Raw genomic sequence first — 20,752 nt, 5'->3', positions numbered from 1 at the left:
TTTTTAAAATAATTTTATGTTTTTTAAAAGAAAAATACATTTCATAACAAAAAAACAAAAAAAAAAAATTGTTTTTTTTCTTAAAAACATAAAACATTATATTCATTTAGAGAATTTTTTTTTTCTAATTTTTATTTATTTATTTTACAAGACTTGTTTTAAAAAATAAGTATATATAGAGAGAATTTGATTAAAAATAAAATATTATATATAAAATTTCTTTTTAAAATATAAAAAAATAAGTTTAAAACATTTTAAATTCTCAATTCTAATACAGTTACCAAAACACCCCTTGGGCCTTGGCATTTTTAAACATGGGAAGGGAGAAGATGAATTTCTGTAGCCACTTACAGAAGCGTGGGGAATAGGCAAATTTGCTATTAAAATAGTCCGTTACAGCACTGCTGTTGCAGGCCCCGAACGCGAGACTCAAGGAATATTTTGGGCAGCGTGTTTTTCTGGCGATTTTGACCAACTTGCATTTTCTTTTTACTTAAAAATAAAAACTTTTTTTTTTGTTTCTACTTTTTGTCATATTTAATAAATAAAAATTTTAATTTTAAAATTTTCTCATTTTAATAAAAGCATATTTATCGTCTTCTTCGTAAAGAAAAAGCATTCTAACAATGTTTTATATGTTATATTTTAAAAGGTATTTTTATTTATTAATTAATTTATTTTTTATAACACATTTCTAATCATATAAAATATTTAAGTGAAAATTGTCAACAAAATTTCAACTCCTTAAACAAAATTTTAATTTTAGAAATGATTAAAAATTAATTTTAAAAATTACAAGTTTTTAATAACTAATATTACTCTATAATATGAAAAGTTATAAGTTATAATATTTTCGTCATAAAAGTAAATCCTTTTTTTTAGAGAAAATTTTAAAATATAATAATTATCACAATAAAATGAAAAAAAAGAGAAAGAAATATTAAAAGGAGACCTAACTAACGAAGAATTGGGAGATAAGTTGAGAAAGATGACCCATTCAAATTATGATTTATTTTATTTTATCTAATTTTAAAATTAAAATATTATTAATTGAAAAAATTGGCAACTACTTGCTATAAAAATGCTTAACATAAGCTTTTGATAATCCTTTAAATTATTTAATATAAATGATTAATATGTAAAAACTCAAAATTTAAGGATTTTAATCAAAAGGGAAGTGGGGAGAATTTCGTGCTCTTTAAATTAAATTTGCAGAGATAAACTTCGCATGAAGAGATTAACTAAGTTGAATAGAAAGTATAAAGAAAAAAGAACTAAGTCAAATAGAAAGTATAAAAAAAAGTTATGGTGATTAAAAAAAATAAGTCATGATTGATAAATCTAAAACATCGAGATATTTTAATAACAGGTCATTCAACATCTTCACTCCAAAGTAAACAAGCGTTCTTAGCGTTTTTGTGCAGATCCTCCATGAAAAACATCTTCTCTTAGCTCTTCTATGTATTATAATTATTCTTTCACTCTTGTTGTGCTTGCATGTCTAAATAGGAAACACCGAAATTTCAATTTAATCTTAGGAAACTATCAAACCTAATACCATCTATTCAAACAACCTCAATCTAATTCTAAAGGTAACTTAAATGGGGATTTTAAGTTGAAATTAAAATGAGTTTAACTTCTAATAAGAAATTTTCAAGATTTTGTTTATTTCTATATATCTATTAAAAAAATAAAAAAATAAAAATAAATGAAAAAATTTAGGACCTACAATATCATTAGCTTTGAAATTTTCTAGAGACAACTTCTTTGAAATTTAATTGATAAATTAAATTATCTTTTATTTCTTCCTTTTCTGAACCTTCAAATACATAATAAATTCTTTTAATACAAATCGAGGGTATTTTGGTCATTTAATAAAATATAAACTATGTTAAAAGGAGACCTAACCAAGAAGGAAGTGGGAGATAAGAAATATGATCCATTCAAATTTGGATTTTATTTCCGTCAAATTATGATTTATTTAATTGTACCTAATTTTAAAATATAAAAAATCTACAATAAAGAAACCACCAATTTAGAACTATAAGCTCTAATACTACTTAGTATAAACTTTTGAAAATCCTTTAAATTATTTAACATAGATTGTTAATAAGCTTGTGATTTTAAATTAGATATTATAATTTTTTTAAAAAAAATTTGTTCTAGTAAATTAGAGTTTCTCAAGGAAAATTAAAAATTTAAGGATTCAAGAAGGGAAAATTCCACCATCTTTAAATTAAAATTTTTATAGAGATAAAGATAGTACAAAGAGATTAAATAAATTAAATAGAAATCATGGATGTAGAACAACAAATTATTTAGTTCAAAAAGGTACTTGGAATATAGAGTCTAGAAGGTCATATTTCCTAAAAATATTATAAATTTTAGTTTTAAAGATTATTATGATTTATTTTTCATTCGAATATATAGATATTTACTTTGTGGTTTCTTTCTCTAAAAAATAAAAATAAAAACTTTATAAACTTTATCATATAAAGAAACTAGGTTCTTTGATGAATTGTGTTTTCTTGTTATCTGTTTAGATCTTGATAAAAGACATAAAAACTTTGACTTGATTTAGACAAGTATATAGTCATAATCTCATCCATTTTCTACTATCTTAATGCTTAATCATATAACAATTAAAGCCTAGTTCCATTAGTTTCAAATTACCATAATCTAAGTGTGACTCTATTTCTAATGGGGATATTAAGTTGGAGATGAAAAAGATTTAAACTTTGTATAAAAGATCTTAGCAGTCCACTAATTTGAATGGACTTTTGGACCCAGGGCATTCAAATCATAATTTTATTTAGTTTTATATAACACATTAACAATATACAGAGACAAGAATGAATTTAGCAACAAAAAAAAAAACTCATTGTACAATAGAAAAAAAATTATCATAGAAGATATAAATTCATTATATAATTTAAAAAGTATAAGAGAAGTTTGTGAATAAAAAAATTGATAAATCTAAAAGTTTGAGAAGTTATAAATCATAGTTTTTGCTTTTGTAATAATAGTCTTTATTTCTATATTTGGATTGATATTTAGTGAGACTCAATTCATTCAAACTAAAATTTTATTTAGTTTCATATGATAATAGAGATAAAAAATAAATTAAACAACTACAAATTCATTAAATGCTCAAAAAAATTTAAAGGCAATTTTTGAATAACAATTTTTGGCTTTGTTATTATAGTCATTATATTGATAATTTCAATCTTGCAATTACATTAATGTAGCTTTGTAATCTCAATCTCATAATTAGTCTCTGAAGTATCTCTTTAATTTCAAGTCTTATAATCATAGTTTCTATAGTATTTTTGTAATTAAATTCTGTTGCCTTATCGTAATATCTTTGTATGCTTGTAGCTCTAAAATCCAAATTAAAGAATTAAAGTTTTAAAAATTAAAAGTGTATTTGATAATGATTTTAAAAAAAGTTTTTAGTCTTTTTAATATGTAAAATATTAAAATTTTTAAGTGTTAGAAATATTAGAAACGCTCCTTATAATCATTACAAAATAGAGTCTAAATTAAATTTGTACATCAAAGCTCAAAACAAGTTAAGCCTAATCATATCCCAAATGGGAATGTTAAGTTAGAGATTTTTGAATTTCAAATAAAAGAAAATGCGAGTCTACCAAGTTAACTACTAATTTAGTGAATCAATGAATTGTAGCCTATGTCTGGATTAACTTTTAACTAGTCCCAATCCATTCACTTTAATTTAGTGAATCAATGAATTTAGTTCTATATGATAATAGAGATTAGTAAGTTCATTGGAAAATTTTAAGGCAAGTTTGTGAGATACAATTTCTATGCTGAAAATTTCAAAGTTATGGAGTGTTATACATCTTACATGATAGGCGAGTGATCAAATAAGAACTTCACTTTCTTAGAACACTAAACAAAAAAACTTCACTCTTTCAAAAGGATCGATCAATGGTCACCAAAGAACTAATGTCTATGATCTTAAGAACAGTTTTGCATCTCAGATAATCAGCACACTCCACCAGCATCTCCACTGCTAACTTCACCATCTCAATTCGCTCATTCACCATATTTCTTTCTCCATTCACCCGCTCTCTCCCCCTTGCTGCTATCCCTACCAGCGATATCACTGTCGGCCTCGTCTGTATCCTCGCCAGCTCCGCCGTCAGCTCCGCCGTCAGCTCCCTCTCCTCCTCCGCTGTCTCCGCCCTCAGATGCTCCATCCTTTGCTTCTGCTGCTCCGTCAGGTTCGTGATATAGTTTGTCACCAGCCGAAACGCAAGCCCTGGCTTGAACCCACCAATCCAGAGGAGGCTTCGCTCGAAGGGAGTGAGCCATGGTGGTCCGAACAAGATCAGCACGTCCTCTCGCATCACTCTCTGCTTGGCTTCGTAGTACTCCGCGTAGTGCGCCAGCACTCTCCCTATCAGCTCTTGCAGCCTCGCTTCATCGCCTTCTCTTGCCTGGTTGCAGTGGAACTCATTTGCTTGGTGGAGTAGCCGGCGGACTTCCTCTTGCCTGACCAGCCATCCTCGAAAGAACCTCTCAAATGGCTCAGGGTTTGGGTTAGGGTTGTTGTTTGCTAGAGGCATGTTGAGTTACAAATGATGAAGAGAATGTGAGTATTGATGCTTAATTTATGTAGGGAAGTGAAATGTGGGGAATTCTCAAAGTTTCCGTCATCGAACTCAGGTGTATAGAGAAGATAAAAAGCTGAAATGATTTGAAGTGATGAAGCGGTGTAGCCAAGCCACGACGAGAGTAATTAGTTTGCTTGTGCGGGGTGTCATAGCGGCGTGGAAGGTAAAGACAGAGATTATTGTGGGAGAATGCGAAGGATGGTAAGGGGGTGGATGTGGTCATCTCTAACACCAGAGGTGGTCTTTTTTGTGGCCACCAAGGGTGGAGATCCATCTGCCCTGTATGCAAAACCCAAGGTGGCTGCACCTTTCTGTGACGAGTGTTTTTTCTCTGGTGTATTACAACTTGGAAAAGTCTAGAATTGGATCACAAATTCAAGATTCATCAGAGCCCATGATGATTCAAATGTTTGAAATTTTTTCCAAATTTCTGTTCGGCAATCTTGTTTCAGTGTTAAGTCAACTTGATTAATACTAGATCAGACAGTATTTAAGAGGCTTAATCAGAGGTGTGCATCATTTGATTTAATCAGTCTTCCTTCGGTAAGAACTGAAATAATTGAATTTAAAGAAGAAACCAATGGATTTGATTCGACTTTTTTGGCTTTGGTTTGGTCCAATCTAACAACAAAAATCAAAAGCCTCATAATTAGACATCATGCGTCAAAATGCTTAAATAATGTTTTTATACATAAAATTTTCTTGCCTAAGAAGGTGGACAAAGATTTTCTTAAGAGAAAAGTTCGAAGTTAAAAGTTTCAATGTGTGAAAAAAAGGAAAAAAAAATGAAAGTAAAAGAGAACTTAGTTTTTATTAATTTAATTTTTTTATTTGTCATTTAATATGTTTTTGATAATGATTTTAAAAAGTGTTTTTAATATTATCTAACACTTGAAATTTTTTATTTTAGAAATACTTTTTAAAATCACTATCAGATGTACTTTTAATATTTTAACAATAATCTATTTTATTTTCACTGGTAAACCAAAAATCAAGTTTTTTCAATTACAAATTCATTCTTGATATTAATTTTTTAACCATAAAAATGCTCAATTAATTCTTAAAAAAATATAAAAATGAATTATAAGATGAAAAATAAAGATGTAAAAATACTCTATACACAACAAATTTAAATCCTTTTATTAAACCAGATTAAGGCTATTTTGATCATCAAATTTAGATTATCTTTCTATCTAATTATAATTTATTTAGTTCTATCTAATTTTAAAATTTAAAAAATCTTCAATTAAAAAAATTGTCAGCCATAAGCTTGTGAATTTAAATTAGAAAACTTGAGATTACAATTCTTTTAAAAAAACAATTTTGATTTTGTTAAAAATGGAAAAAGGGTTCAACGGAAAGATGCAGGGCAAGGATCCTTTCATGAATTAAAAGAGAGGAGTCATGATCATGGAAAAAGAAGAAACAGTTGAAAATCATTCAGTAAATTAAACTTCCCGATGGGTTATCTTTTGCCTTGTGCTAACTAATTCTATACTATGATAGGTATATATAGTGACAAAGTTACACGGTACCAAAGGATGAAGATGAAATTGAAGGCCTCTCTAGTGGGGCCGTTGTCATTGCGGCTCTCGGCTTCTCTCTGCAAGCCCCAGTTGCGAACTCGGAGCTGAAGCCCAGTTATGGCCAGCAAGAACTTCACATTCTGAGATGGGTTGAGTATCTCCATGATTTTAAGAGCAGTTTTGTATCTCAGACAATCAGCACACTCCACCAGCATCTCCATTGCTAACTTCACCATCTCAATTTGCTCCTTCACCGCATCCCTTTCCCCATCCGCCCACTCTCTCCCCCTTGTCGCCATCTCCACCAGCGATATCATTGTCGGACTCCTCTTCACCTTCACTAGCTCCGCCGTCAGGTCTATCTCCTCTGCCGCCGTCTCCGTCTTCAGCTGCTCCACCATCCGCGTCTGCTCCCCGTTCAGGTCCTTTACATAGTTCATCACCAGCCGAAACGCGAACCCTGGCATGAACCCAGCAATCCAAAGTAGGCTTCGCTCGAAAGGAGTCAACCACGGTGGTTCGAACAAGGTCATCACGTCCTCTCGCACCACTCTCTGCTTGGCTTTATAGTACTCCGCGTAGTGTGCCACCACCCTTCCTATCAGTTCTTGCACCCTCGCCTCCTCGTCTTCTCTTGTCTCGTCCCAGTCGCGCTCATCTGCTTGCTGGAGTAGCAGGCGGACTTCCTCGTGCCTTACCAGCCATCCTCGGAAGAAGATCTCAAATGGCTCTGAGTTTGGGTTGTTGTTTGCTGGAGGCATGTTGAGTTACAATACAAAGAAGAGAAAGTGAATGCAAAAGCTGATATTATTGATGCTATATATATAGGGAAATTAAACCAGGGAAAGGTTTGGTTTTTGAGTCAATTAAGAGTTTGATATATTTAAGAATACTCATCCCATTAGGATTATGATATCATAATTGCATGTTAAGAGTTCTTGCATTATGAATTGGTTTTGTTGATGTTTAGAGTTCCATTAATAAGTCCAGTTGTTGTATATTAGGAGTCCTTGTCCGATAAGGATTATGAATTGCTTTTGTCGATATTTGGAATCCTATAAATAAAAGTGCATTTGATAGGGATTTTATAAAGTATTTATGGTATTTTTAACACTTAAAATTTTTTATCTTTCAAGCATTAAAAATTCTAAAAACACTTTTTAAAATTACTATGAAACATATTCTAAAAGTCTAATTATTATATATTAGGAACTTTATCCTATAAAAATTATGAATTGGTTTTATCTCGGCTTGAAGTTAGTCAGTTTCTCTCTAATCTCATAAATATTGCATCCCCTCTTTTATTTCTATTTCTCTTACCATAATTTTTTTTTATAGTATGAGCGAGTTTAGTTAGCATTTTATTTATTGCTTTTGAAAGTAAGTTAGGCCAAAACACGACAAACCGGTATCAAAACTTCCGCTGGCACGATAGAAGTCCCTCAAATTTTATTCATGGACAGCAACTGAGGTGCATGTACAAAGAAGGCCAAAGCCAAGGTGGCTGTACCCCCTTCTCACACTAGTGTTTCGGCATTGGGTTCCTAGAACTTGGAAGAATCCAGAACTGGATCAAGAATTTAAGATTGATCCAGAGGATTTGTTTAGTTCAATTTTTGACAAAGGCCCAACCCAAATGCTAAATCACACAACTATTGAAGATCAAGTTCAAACTACCTTAATCTAAAATTCTAACTTTATCTTACAAGGGAATGTTAAGTTGAAAATACTTCTAATTTTGAACAACTTATAATACAGATTACATCATTCAAACATAAAATATTAAGGAAAATCCCATGACATATACATCCAAAAGCATCACGCGTCCAAAATTTTTGCTCCGGGAAAATTGTATGATACCTCCGAAGGTACCATACCTTCAAAATTTGAACCTGCAAATCTGCAATGTTAAAAATCAAATCTTAATTATTTAATTTCAATAATTGATATTGATTTAGTCTAAAATATTATAAGTGATTTTTCAAAATTTTAAAAATATTTTCTAAATTTTTTCAAACATTTTTTTTTTCAAAAACACTTTTTAAATTAGAAATGCATTTAATAATAATTTTAAAAATTGATTTTATTTTTTCTACTACTTTAAAAAATAAAAATTTTGAAAGCACTTTCTAAAATCACTTCAAAACACAATCTAAAAGTACTTCCTAAATTAACTCTGAGATGGGCTCTAATTATGCTAACATTATAATTTTTCTTCTTCCCAAGATTAATATTTTAGAGGGTTTTCCTGTAGTTCCATAATACCTTAGGATGAAGTTGAAGGCATCTCTAGTGGCGCCCATTGTCATTGCGGCTCTCAGCTTCTCTCTGCAATCCCCAGTTGCAAACTCGGAGCTGAAGCTGAGTTATGGCCAGCAAGAACTTCAAATTCTGAGAAGGGTTGAGTATGTCCATAATCTTAAGGGCAGTTTTGCATCTCAGATAATCAGCACACTCCACAAGCGTCTCCACTGCTAACTTCACTATCTCAATTTGCTCATCCACCTCATCCCTTTCTCCATTCGACCGCTCTCTCCCCCTTGTCGCCATCTCCACCAGCGATATCATTGTGGGCCCCGTCTTCACCTTCTCCAGCTCCGCAGCCAGTTCCCTCTCCTCCTCCGCCATCTCCGTCCTCACATCCTCCATCATCCGCGTCTGCTCCTCCGTCAGGTTCGTTACATAGTTCCTCACCAGCCGAAGCGCGAGCCCTGGCTTGAACCCACCGATCCAAAGTAGGTTTCGCTCGAAGAGAGTGAACCATGGTGGTTCGAATATGATCAGCGCGTCCTCTCTCACCACTCTCAGCTTCGCTTTGTAGTACTCAGCATAGTGCGCCACCACTCTCCCTATCAGCCCTTGCAGCCTTGCCTCCTCGTCTTCTCTTGCCTTGTCGCAGTCGCGCTCAGTAGTTGCTTGGAGGAGTAGCTGGCGGACTTCCTCTTGCCTGACCAGCCATCCTCGAAAGAACGTCTCAAATGGCTCTGTGTTTGGGTTTGGGTTGCTGTTTGCTGGAGGCATATTGAATTACATTGATGCAGAGAATGTAAACTATAAAGCTGATATTGATGCTGTGATATATACCTGCTTTTATATAGGGAGATGAAGTGTGGGAAATTCTTCAGGTGGGATATATGAAATCATCCAACATTAAACTGACGTAAAGTGCGTTTTAAAGCGTTTCTAGAAATCACTTCCAACTATTAAAGATGTTTTCAAAGAAAAATCAATTATTAGAATTTTTTTTTAAAAATACTTTTGAAAATTGAAAAATCATTTGCAACGCTTTTTGAAGAGGGACCTAAAAACCATTTTTTAAAAATTCATTTCCACCAAAAATACTTTCAATAAAACCATTATAAAACACTCATCATAGTCTGGCCAACACAAATAATTTCGACTCTGTTTATTAGCATTTTTTATAAAATTTAGAAAAAAATTAAAAAGTTAAAAAATTATTTATAGTACTTATTAGAAAAATAATTGATAGATAACTCTTTTAAAAAAGACATTTTTATTAAAAATATTTTTAATTAATAAAAATATTATTGTCAAATACACTTCTATAATTAATTTGACAATAATTTTAAAAATCACTTAAAGTATAAAATATGTTTTTTTTTTATAAAAAAATTTAATATTTTGTAAAATTTAAAATGCAATTTTAGAAAAAATTAAAATTATTTATAACATTTTTTAGAAGCAATTAATAGATAATTTTTTTAAAAAGCGTTTTCAGAGAAAGCACTTCCACGCTGTGGCTGGTTAATTTGTTTCTACCTGTTGGGTCATGGGAGAATGTGAAGGGTAGCAGTGAAATGGATGTGCATCACCTGAGGTGGGTATGTTGTATGTTGCCACAAAGGGTGGAAATCCATGCATTGTGTGTGCCAAAACCAAGGTGACTGCACCCTTCCCCAAGGGTCAAATGTCTCTGTATCTCTGTCACACACCTCTTTAGGCACTATGCTTCTTACAACTTGGAAAAGTCAAGAATCAAATATTTGTCAGAGCCCATGAGGATTGGGTCTTCAATTCAATATTTGACAAAGGCCCAGCCCAATGTGCTATTCTTGGGCTATTCTAAGCCATGCATTGAAGAAAATGTTTTTGATAATATATACAAAAATCGCCTAAGTTTCATTTACTTGTATATAAATTTATCATTAACAACTTATGAGTTTATATTATTGCAATGGTGAAGACTCAACTCGACTCCTTTAAATTTTGACTTATAAGAGATGCTAAAACCATTTTAGAATTTCAAACATGTAGGTTATGTTTGGTTCTCGAAAAATACTAAGGAAAGAAAAAAAATGTAAAGGAAAATGATTTTTTCATATTTGGTTGTCCTATGAAAAATATCAAAGAAAATAAAATATAATTAAAAATAATTAAAAACTTATATATTTTTAAATTATTTAATCTTTATATTGATGAGTTAAAATAAATAAAATGAGTTTGAAGTAAAAAAAAAAAAAAAAAATTATCAACTTTTAATCTATTTTTTTATTTTCTTTCACTTTTTCTTTATTTTTATTTTATTTTTCTTACATTTTCCTTTAAATTTTATGTAACAAACATAAAACATAGCCGTGATAAGGAGGATAATCATACCTTTGGGAAGAGGGGCGGGAAGTCTGAAGGGAATGGATGTTTTCCAAGGTTCAAAAACAACAATATAGTGCAGGACAAAGAGGAGTGGAGTAGACTCTAGCCTTTGTCACTTGGCTATGGTTCCAGCCTAGAAATAGAAAGTGTCTTTTGCTATCTAACTTTGACTTATTACATATATTATATTCATTATATAGTGCTCAACATATCAAAACAAGAAAATTATATGACATCTTTAAGAAAATTGGTTATCCATCGTTACACATTTGTTTTATAATTTTTTTAAAGTATCGTACTCCTAAATTTTTAATTGGAAAGTGTGGACCCCATATTTCGTTCGATGTGTTTCCATTTGATGGTAAAACTCACTTTTTATTTATTTGATAAAAATTATAATTTTTTTTCTTTAAAAAAAACTTGGAATCTCCAATTATTTTTGTTTTATTTTTAAGGGAAAACAAAATAAGAAAGAAAATCTTAAGTGTGACTCCTTATTTGAAAAAAAAAAAATCTATAAAAATAGAGACGAATCCGATGATCAGATTACTTATCAGGAAGGTACGACGAAAGACTTTAACACCCCTTTAAATCCTTAAAAATGGGTTTCTACTAAATTAGGTGAAGCGAGTGTGACAATTGATGAGGAAATCAATGAATACCAATAAAATGATCAAATAATAAAACAAATTGAGCATAAGAATAAATAAATAAATTAAGTAGGAGTGAGAGCGTACCTTGCTAACAAATAAGAACGTGCTATCATGGAAATAAGGTTAGCTCATAATGATAAAATTAACACATGCATTTCAAAGAGTAAGACAAAAATCAGACAATATTCATTAAGTATAGCAGTTGACAATCAAAAGAGAAAATTCATATGTAGGACCTCCACCAAAGCCCAATATCCAGTTTTATCAACTTCATTGAACTCATCCTCGTTGATTTCTGACTTAAGCTTTGGAAAGGCGTGCCCAGACCACATGTCTGAACATACTTCAGTGTAGGGAAGAGAGCAGACTTGGATCATCCGAGCATCCTTCTGTGCAATAAAGACATCTGTTTGGCTTTAGTGAAGTTAAACGAGCATAAATGATCATCTATCTAGACATTCTTCTGTACAACAAAGACGTTTGCCTAGCCCTAGTGAAGCTAGACGAACATAAATGATCATCTGTCCGAACATCCTTTTGTGCAGCAAAGATGTCTGTCTGGCTCTAGTGAAGCTAGACATGCATAAATGATCATTTGTCCGGACATCCTTCTGTGTGGGGAAGAGAGCATGTCTGAATCATCTGTCCAAACATCCCTTTGTGCAGCAAAGATGTCTGTTTGGCTCTAATGAAGCTAGACGTGCATAAATGATCATTTGTCCAGACATCCTGAGAGTTCCCACTAGATCCAAAGTGACTCACATGAGACCTTCTCAGAAGCACCCTCACTAAGATGGTCAGTTCAAATGAGACACTCGACACCCCAAGCACATCAAAACAGAGAACACATAAGAAAGTAAAGAAAAAAAAAACAAAACAGAGCATATACAAAAGAGACAAAACTGCTAAACCCACATAAAATGCATAAAAATGGTCTCATATTCTACAAACACACACAACATCTAACGTCCACATTCAGGCATCAAAAATCAACAGGAGGTCAGATAGAACATTGTGAAATGAGAAAATATGAAGCATGTTCGGATCACACTTGGGCAAAAACTGGCAAACCACTCACCTGCTACCCAAAACCTTTTATTCCAACCCCCAACTCTCCCTCAACTACTCTACCGCTCCTTGCTCAACCAAAAAAAAGCCCTCTAACTCTCCCTCAACTACTCTACTACTCTTTGCTCAACCAAAAAAAAAGTATGACTCCCTCAACCACCACCATGGCAAGGTGGTCATGCCTTTGTCACACGTCCCATGCAGCTTGCTCACCTATGAAAAGCGTCCCCCACTCCCAAATAAAATGTTCAACTCACTCTCAGGTGTTTAGTAAGTGGTGATAGGAAAAGCAAAATAAAATAAAATGAAAACAAGTGTCTCTTAGTTCAAAAAGAGGGGTCTAGAAAGATTTAAAAATCATATCTTAATTATTGAATTTCAACAATCAACATTAATTTTCAAACATCTTAAGATCAACAACATACAATAATACTATCAAGTAGGTATACATTAATGCTATAGATTATGGATACTATTTCTTATATCATGAGTAATTAATCAACAAAAAGTTCAAACTTTGATGATCAATATTTGATAAACGGCTCAACCTCATTTATTGTTCAAAATTTTGTGAATAAAATGGTTGAAACTAATTCCAAAATTCCATTTTTCAATTTTGGCAAGTGTTAGTCCTACTTGGCTAATTAATATCCCTGGATAATACTAAGTAAACAAATTTGATTAAGTTTTGATAAGTATAAACCCATCCAAATTATAATTTGTTTTGTTCTATGATTGACATAAAAATAAAAAAAATAAAAATAAAAAGTTAAATAAAGAGTCAAGGTTTCAATCTTTAAATTATTATCTTAATTATTAAAGTAAAATTTCTATTTCTGCTTAAAAGTTTACAATGAAAAGATTAATTTGAACCCAATAAAATTAAACTTAAATTCAATCATGATGAGAGAGATCATTTATCATTACAATAGGTGTCAAGATTGTGCCTAATATGGTTCGAGATTTTTCCATGATCCAAAAGAATCCCTCTTAATCCTTAGTCATTTCTATGAAAATTAATTTTACAACCTTATTTCCAAATCTCCAATTTAAAGCCTAGCATAAGATGCATCACAGGTTAAGAAAAATCAAGAACTCTAGTACTATATTTGGTTATTGAAAAAAATTTAAAAATAGATTAAGAAAAATGGTCTTCTTCTTATATTTGGTTTTACTATATAAAATACAAATGAAAATAAAATTAGTTAAAATTTTATATATTTTTGAACTATTTAATTTTTATGTAATAAAAAAAATAAGTAAATAAATTTTAAAAAAATATATAAAAATAATTTATTAATTTTAAATCTATTTTTTATTTTTATTCATTTTTTCTCACCATTTTCTCTCCCTCAAAATTTCCACCAAGATGTACGAGTGAAACATGTGTATTTGAAGAACCCTTTAGCTGATTTTATAGCTTCATTTTTCTACATTCTCTCTCTCATATATATATATATATATATATAACCAGAATAATTGTTTTCCTCAAGCAGAAGCAGTCTTGTAATGATGATGAAAGTTACCCCAGGGCTTTGAATTCTTTGTTGAAGGCTATATATATATATATATATGACCAGAAAAATTGTTTTCCTCGAGCAGACGCACTCTTGTAATGATGGTGAGAGTTACCCCAGGGCTTTGAATTCTTTGTGAAGGCTGCCTTAGCTTTGAAAAAAAGGGACATCTCAACCATCAAACTGACATCCAAAACAAGTGAAGTGAACAAGTACACAAACCAAAATGTTGGTATAGCAACTCTACATTGAGAACAAAATTCCAATAAAAATAAAAAGAAAAAAAGAAAAAGAGGGCTTCCTTAGCCCTTACTTTTCTCAAACATAAAGTTACTCATAATTTGGATTTTACTGCTGGCCTCCAAAATCATTAGGTTTTTTGCCTTAATAATGCACCAACTGCTCCTCTGTGGTTGTTGGGATACAGAAATATCATATGGTCATAGGAAAAAAGAAAAAATATTCAAAAAAGAAAAAAGAAAAAAAAAAAAAGAAGAGGTTAGTTCTACCTTCTACTTTAAAAACAACTAAAAAAAAGCAGGAGTAGAAATTATTACTTTTGTTGTAATGTTATGGTTGAGAATTGTAATTTTGAGTGCGACCCATGTATTGGGTAGGTTTATAGCAAATCTTATTAGTGATTTCTTTGGGCTTAAACAAAACATGAAGGTCAAAGCAAGATTAGATGGATGATTGATTCATATTAACACTTTTGGACTTTGATATTGCAGCTTAACCCTACCCCTACCCTCCATATCATACATCACATATGTCTCCTTAGGAATTAACTCATCCTCAACCTAATAATTACAAAAAAAAAAAAAAAAAAAAAATTATTGGTGTCTTTGTCCAATATTTCTTGAATATCTCTAAAGATGGTAAGAGCCCATTTGGGATACAATTGTTTTTTTTTAATTAAACTAAAGTGGAAGTTGTAATTTTTAAAGAATAATATTGATACTTTAAATTTTTATTAAATATAAAATAATTTTTTGTGTAAATTAAAATAGAATTTTGATGAGTAGCATTTTTTTTCCAACTTTTTTCAATTTTTTTAAATCATAAGTTTTTTTTAATAAATTAGTTAAATACATACAAAAACTTTTATTAAATTTAGAAACATTTTTTTGCTTCTTAATATCAGGTATATAAACAAATACTAAAGGTCCATTTGGACACTTTTCTTGGATATAGATTTTTATTCTTAAAATAGAAAATAAATTTTAAACTTTAAAAGCACGTATGGTCAATTTTTTTATCCAAAACAAATTTTCAATAATTTATTCTAAAATTAGATTATATTTTTAAATAAATTTAAAATATATTCAAGTATTTTTTTTTTTAAATGTTGTGTGAAATAATTAAAAATATTAAAATATATTGAAACTTTAAAAAACTATTTTTTGAAATCTGTTAAAAACAAACATGGTATAAGAGAACTTAAAACATGTGCATGGCAGCATGGGATGCATAAGGGCCACTCATGTGACTGACCCATAAGAAAGAAGCCCCCCACAAAGACAAATGTAATTTTTTCAAAAGTAAATTTTTTTATAATTAAAAAAAATTGGGTTTGGACTTTGTCATTTAGAAGAAATGAATCTCCAAGGCTAATAATAAGCTATCTGTGGAAGGTTCTATTCTGAATCTCATAGACAGAAACATGCTGTCTACCATCCCCCGTAACAACGCCAAATCCTCCATATCGTCCTATTCAAGAACTCCTCCGAAAAGCACCAAACCCCCCAACAAAATCAAAGCTTTGAATTCACTCCTCTCTCTCTCTCTCTCTCTCTCTCTCATGGTGAAGCACAAAAAAAGTAAGTAGTTAGCAAAGGATTATTGCGAGAAAGTCTGAGAAAAGACAACCCTCCATCCACCATACCCCAACTCAGTTTCTTGAAGACAACCATCTCACCAAACACTCCATTAAACAAACCCATTGCAGTAAGTCTTCTCCTGATTCGTTTTCTTTCCTTTTCTCTCTTTCTTTCTTTCTTCTTCTCTATAATATATCGGTTCTCAATTCTCTCTTCTCCTCATCCGGGTCTCTTTTCTGTTCTTTCTCATGCAGACATCTCGCCGGAAAACAGCTCTCTTTCCAGCTGAAATCGTCGCCATGAAGCAAGCCGGGGGTGGCCGCAAGAGCAACAACCTCTCTGTCTTTGTGGTCGTCTTCTCCATTTTTCTATTTGGTTGCTTCATGTACAATGAGGACGTCAAGTCCATTGCCGAGTTCCCATTTTCAAGGCCCATGGGGCAGGAAATTCAAGAGGATGGATCCAAATCCGGCGACCCAGTTCAAGAAAGTAACAGCAACGAAGTCGATTCCACGGTTTGGATCGGTTCGAGAATGAAGCCCAGATCACAGATGTCTGAGGAGACCCAAGAACCGGAAAATCTGTCGCTGACGGTGGCCAAGCAAGAAGAGAAGAATATCGAATTGCCGGTGGTTGAAGAGGAAGAAGACGACTCAGACGTGGAGTTACCACCGGAGGATTGCGATGTCTTCAATGGAGACTGGGTCTATGACAACGTCACCCACCCACTCTACAAAGAAGATGAATGCGAGTTCCTTACAGAACAAGTCACCTGCATGAGAAATGGCAGACAGGATTCCACCTACCAGAACTGGAGATGGCAGCCCAGACAATGCTCTATGCCCAAGTAAAAAAAACAACCGAAATTCTTCCTTCATTGTATGAATTCATATATTTCTGTACACAGTAATCTGATAATTAATTTTCCATTCTCTGTTTGGTTCCCGCGAAAAGGTTCAAACCAAGATTACTGCTTCAGAAACTCAGAGGCAAGAGGCTCATGTTTGTTGGAGACTCACTGAATCGAAACCAGTGGGAATCCATGATTTGTCTGGTTCAATCCGTCGCGCCTCCTGGCCGGAAAAGCCTGACGAAGAATGGGTCTCTCTCAATCTTCAGAATTGATGTATGTGATCCCTCTCTGTCTCTCTCTCTCTCTCTGTCTCTCTCTCTCTCTCTCATTTCTCAAATCACACGCAAAGACAAAGGCTTTTGACCCACAGTCTCAATCTTTCCCATATACTATCATCAAAAGTTCATCCTCCATAATCATCACAGAGTCCTCTTTCCTCCCTTTTTATACTTTTAATTCATATCTAATCTTGCCTTTTTGAAGGAAAATGATTAGGGTTTCATACAAAATCTCCCATTTTCTGTCATTTTGTGAAAAATTTGAACGTATTTATTTATGTTCTGTTGAATAATTTTAGACCATCGCCAATAATTTAGAATTTATGAGTTGAAAGGGTTTTAAGGGTTCTAGCTCTTGAAATGAAAAATAATAAATTATTTTTTATTTTATTTAATAACATTTTTTGTCCTCCACAACTTAATTGAAAAAAAAAAGAAAATTGTTATTTTTTTAATAATAAAATTGTATGGTCAGGGATTTAATGGAAAATGGCATGGTGAGAGGGCCAACGGAGGGCTTTTGCTTACAAGTTTTTATTAGGATTCAATTTATTGTTTGAATGTGCAGGACTACAATGCTACGGTGGAGTTCTACTGGGCTCCATTCCTTGTGGAGTCAAATTCAGACGATCCAACGATGCACAGCATTTTGAACCGCATCATCATGCCCGAATCAATCGACAAACATGGACAGAACTGGAAGGGAGTTGACTACCTGATCTTCAATACCTACATATGGTGGATGAACACTTTCAAGATGAAAATACTGTAAGTAACCGTGTGAGCATTTACTCCGTAGCTTCTCCCCCCATTTGGTCATGGACCTAGTCCGCCTAACATGTGTCGTTTCTGGGCCTTATTTGCAACAGACGAGGATCCTTCGATCAAGGGTCCACGGAGTACGACGAGATCGAACGGCCGATAGCGTACGGGAGAGTTCTGAGAACGTGGGCCCAGTGGGTCGACCAAAATGTGGATCCTAACCGCACATCTGTCTTCTTCAGCAGCATGTCTCCTCTCCATATCAAGTATAGCTCAAAGCCCACTTCACATTTAAAACTGTTTTTCAAAAGCATTTTTTATGTTTTTCAATGGCTGCTAAATTTTTGTTTATTTTATTTTGTTTTCCACAAGCAGGCTTGGGGCTGCTCTTGTCCTATTGATTCAATTTTGTAAATAACAAAAAACAAAACCATCGATAAAATTAATGATTTCAAACATATATTATAAATAATTAACATAGTATTTATAATTAATCATTTTTGTAAAAAATTGTTTGACGAATGTTTTTTTTTTTTTTTAAATAAAAAATAAGAAAAATTGAACAACATTTCCTTTTCAAAAGTTGTTGCCTATTTAAGAGATGATTCTTAATATTATTTTGTGGTTGTCGTGGAGGTGGGTGATATCATCATGGGCCCGAAGGCATGATTTGACCGTAATGTCGCTTTTAACCTAAAGTTTGGTAAACCACTACCTAATGTTTAAACATTAGTATCGTAGTTGACAATTACATTATTTTTTATTTAAATTTAATAGGAGTTTGGATTGGGACAACCCGGATGGCATTAAATGCGCGAAAGAGACGTACCCGATTTTCAACCTCACGACCCGACTAGATGTCGGTACCGATCGGCGAGTCTTCGCCGTCGCTGTGAACGTGACTCAGTCGATGAAGGTGCCGGTATATTTCGTTAATATTACGAGCTTATCGGAGCTTCGGAAGGACGCCCACACCTCCGTTCACACCATCCGGCAGGGTAAGTTACTGACGCCGGAGCAACAGGCCGACCCGATGAACTTCGCCGATTGCATCCACTGGTGCCTTCCCGGGTTACCCGACATGTGGAACGAGTTCCTTTATTCACGTATTATCTCTCACTCTTGACAATGGCGGACTCTCAATTTTTTTTTTCCATTTTTCTAATTAATTTCTGTAAGTTTTTTTTCTTAATGTGGGGACCATGGGGTTGAACCAATTTTTATTTTTTTTTCCTTTGAATTTTGGGGTTCAGCCTATTAAAGGGGGGAAATTTTGGCAAAGCCTGAAAATGAAGCTCGGGAATGGGAATGGGAATGGGAATGGGAATGGGTAAATGTGAAGAAATTGTAAAATGAATTTGTTGAGAAGGAAATAAAGTGAATAGAAAGTTGTACGTAATTTTGCAAATTATATTTATTTATTTATTTATTTATTTTTATTTTTGGGTTTAATTAATTGTTGGCTCCCACTGCCCACATCTTCTGAGGCAAAGACAGATAAAGCCAATAAAAATAAAAATAAAAATAAAGTTTAATATTCGGAGTGTCGGTCGTATATTGTGCTATATTATATTTATGTATATGAATTAAAAAATAAAAATAAAAATAAAAAGGATAAAGCTTCTTGTCTCTCTTAAATATTGGTATGATAAAAAAATTATTAAAAAAATAAAATAGAAAATGGAAAAAAAAAGGAAAAATGTGAATCATTTTTTTCTTTAGAAAATTATTTTACGTAAGACTTAATAATCAATACTTATTTGTTTGAAAAGATAAAACCACGATACATAATTTTCAATGGCTTAAAAAAATTATATAGCAAATTTTATAAGTTACAGTTTCTTAAAAAGAAATTATAACATTTAATCATATTATATTATTTTGGCTAACCATTTCAAGAATAAATTAGTTTTCTTATGACAGTTAATTTTATAAAATATGAAAAAAAAAAAAAAAAAAACTAGAATCTTTAGATATTGTGTTTATTTGGAATTTTTATCAAATCATATGTTTAAATTAGTAAGTTAGATTTTCTTAAAATAAATTTGTAACATTGAATTATATTGCATGATTTTAGTTACCATTTCAATAATAAAGTATACAAGCCTTTTAAAATATGAAAATATGGCAAGCATTTTTGTCATCATTAGTCATTACCATTTTTTGATATTATAAAAATAAAATTTACCAATATTACCTTACATTGTCTCAGTGGAAGCCTTCCATGTTCGTTATTGTCGTTGCATCATTTATGTCCCAAACACAGTTAGCATTCTAATGGTTATAGTCACCATGAACCTATCTCTAGATTATGAAATAGGAGTTAAGGAATTATTATTTTGTACCAAGTTTAGTGTCATAGTGTTGACTCTTGGTATATTGATCAAGTTAAGGAATTCCCTTTGATCAAGTTAAAATTAGGTTGATTGAATTAAATTTATGTTGGTCAGGTTGTATGATTCAAAATTCATTTTTTTTATATATTTATATCAAAATTTAAATAATAAATAACATAAAATTTAAAGATAATAATAAAAAAATAAAAATAAACTTATAAATCTTCTTTAAAAAAATCATATATATAATTTGATTTTTTATTTAAAATCTATAAAGAAAATGAATGTTATTATATAGAATGATAAACATTATAAAAGTATTAAATTAAGATCTCGAGCTAGGCTCAGGTTGTTTGAACCTTGGGTTCCAAACCCAATCCAAATTAAGTTTGGGTCAAGAAAACTTAATCCAAACTTAACAAAAGTAATGAAAATGTTTGTCCAAATCTACCTAAATATTATATTGGATCAACCCATCCAAATTACAAGATAGTTAAAAAATCAACACAAAATTGAAAGGAATATTAATTACATAGTTTCAATCCCATTAAAATCTATAATTTATAGTAAAAATTAAAAATTACATAGTATAAATTTGTTTTTCCCTTTGATATCGGCAATATATTCAGTCTAACAAAAATGTTACTAACTGAAGAACTATATGAATTTGATGGGGATTTTGTTAGAA

General features: G+C 31.8%; 4 protein-coding genes across 5 annotated transcripts; 1 reads left to right on the top strand and 3 right to left on the bottom strand.

Moving 5' to 3' along the window:
* Window positions 1-3,935: 3,935 nt before the first annotated feature.
* LOC117928512 (protein ZW2-like) lies at window positions 3,936-4,592 on the bottom strand. The gene has a single exon (XM_034848388.1). It carries the CDS (start codon window positions 4,590-4,592, stop codon window positions 3,936-3,938), a length of 657 nt encoding a protein of 218 aa, XP_034704279.1.
* Window positions 4,593-6,132: 1,540 nt separating this feature from the next.
* Window positions 6,133-6,927, bottom strand: LOC117928511 (protein ZW2-like). Its single transcript, XM_034848387.1, has one exon. It carries the CDS (start codon window positions 6,925-6,927, stop codon window positions 6,133-6,135), a length of 795 nt encoding a protein of 264 aa, XP_034704278.1.
* Window positions 6,928-8,455: 1,528 nt separating this feature from the next.
* On the bottom strand, window positions 8,456-9,187 carry LOC117928510 (protein ZW2-like). Its single transcript, XM_034848386.1, has one exon. The coding sequence runs from the start codon at window positions 9,185-9,187 to the stop codon at window positions 8,456-8,458; it is 732 nt and encodes a 243-aa protein (XP_034704277.1).
* A 6,528-nt stretch (window positions 9,188-15,715) lies between these two features.
* LOC117927626 (protein ESKIMO 1) lies at window positions 15,716-19,139 on the top strand. 2 transcript variants are annotated; one of them, XM_034847245.1, is made up of 6 exons: window positions 15,716-15,962; window positions 16,090-16,682; window positions 16,790-16,961; window positions 17,535-17,734; window positions 17,836-17,994; window positions 18,506-19,139. In XM_034847245.1, the coding sequence occupies exons 2-6, from the start codon at window positions 16,135-16,137 to the stop codon at window positions 18,852-18,854; spliced, it is 1,428 nt and encodes a 475-aa protein (XP_034703136.1). In that variant the 5' UTR covers window positions 15,716-15,962; window positions 16,090-16,134; the 3' UTR covers window positions 18,855-19,139. The 2 variants fall into 2 exon arrangements, with proteins under 2 accessions (XP_034703136.1, XP_034703135.1); XM_034847244.1 differs by lacking the exon at window positions 15,716-15,962 and having other exon boundaries at window positions 16,019-16,682.
* The last annotated feature ends 1,613 nt before the right edge of the window (window positions 19,140-20,752 follow it).

This window comes from Vitis riparia, chromosome 13 (assembly GCF_004353265.1).
Source record: "Vitis riparia cultivar Riparia Gloire de Montpellier isolate 1030 chromosome 13, EGFV_Vit.rip_1.0, whole genome shotgun sequence".
NCBI lineage: Eukaryota > Viridiplantae > Streptophyta > Magnoliopsida > Vitales > Vitaceae > Vitis > Vitis riparia.
Note: the sequence above shows the minus strand (reverse complement) of the source record. Positions and strands in the feature narration are given on the sequence as shown.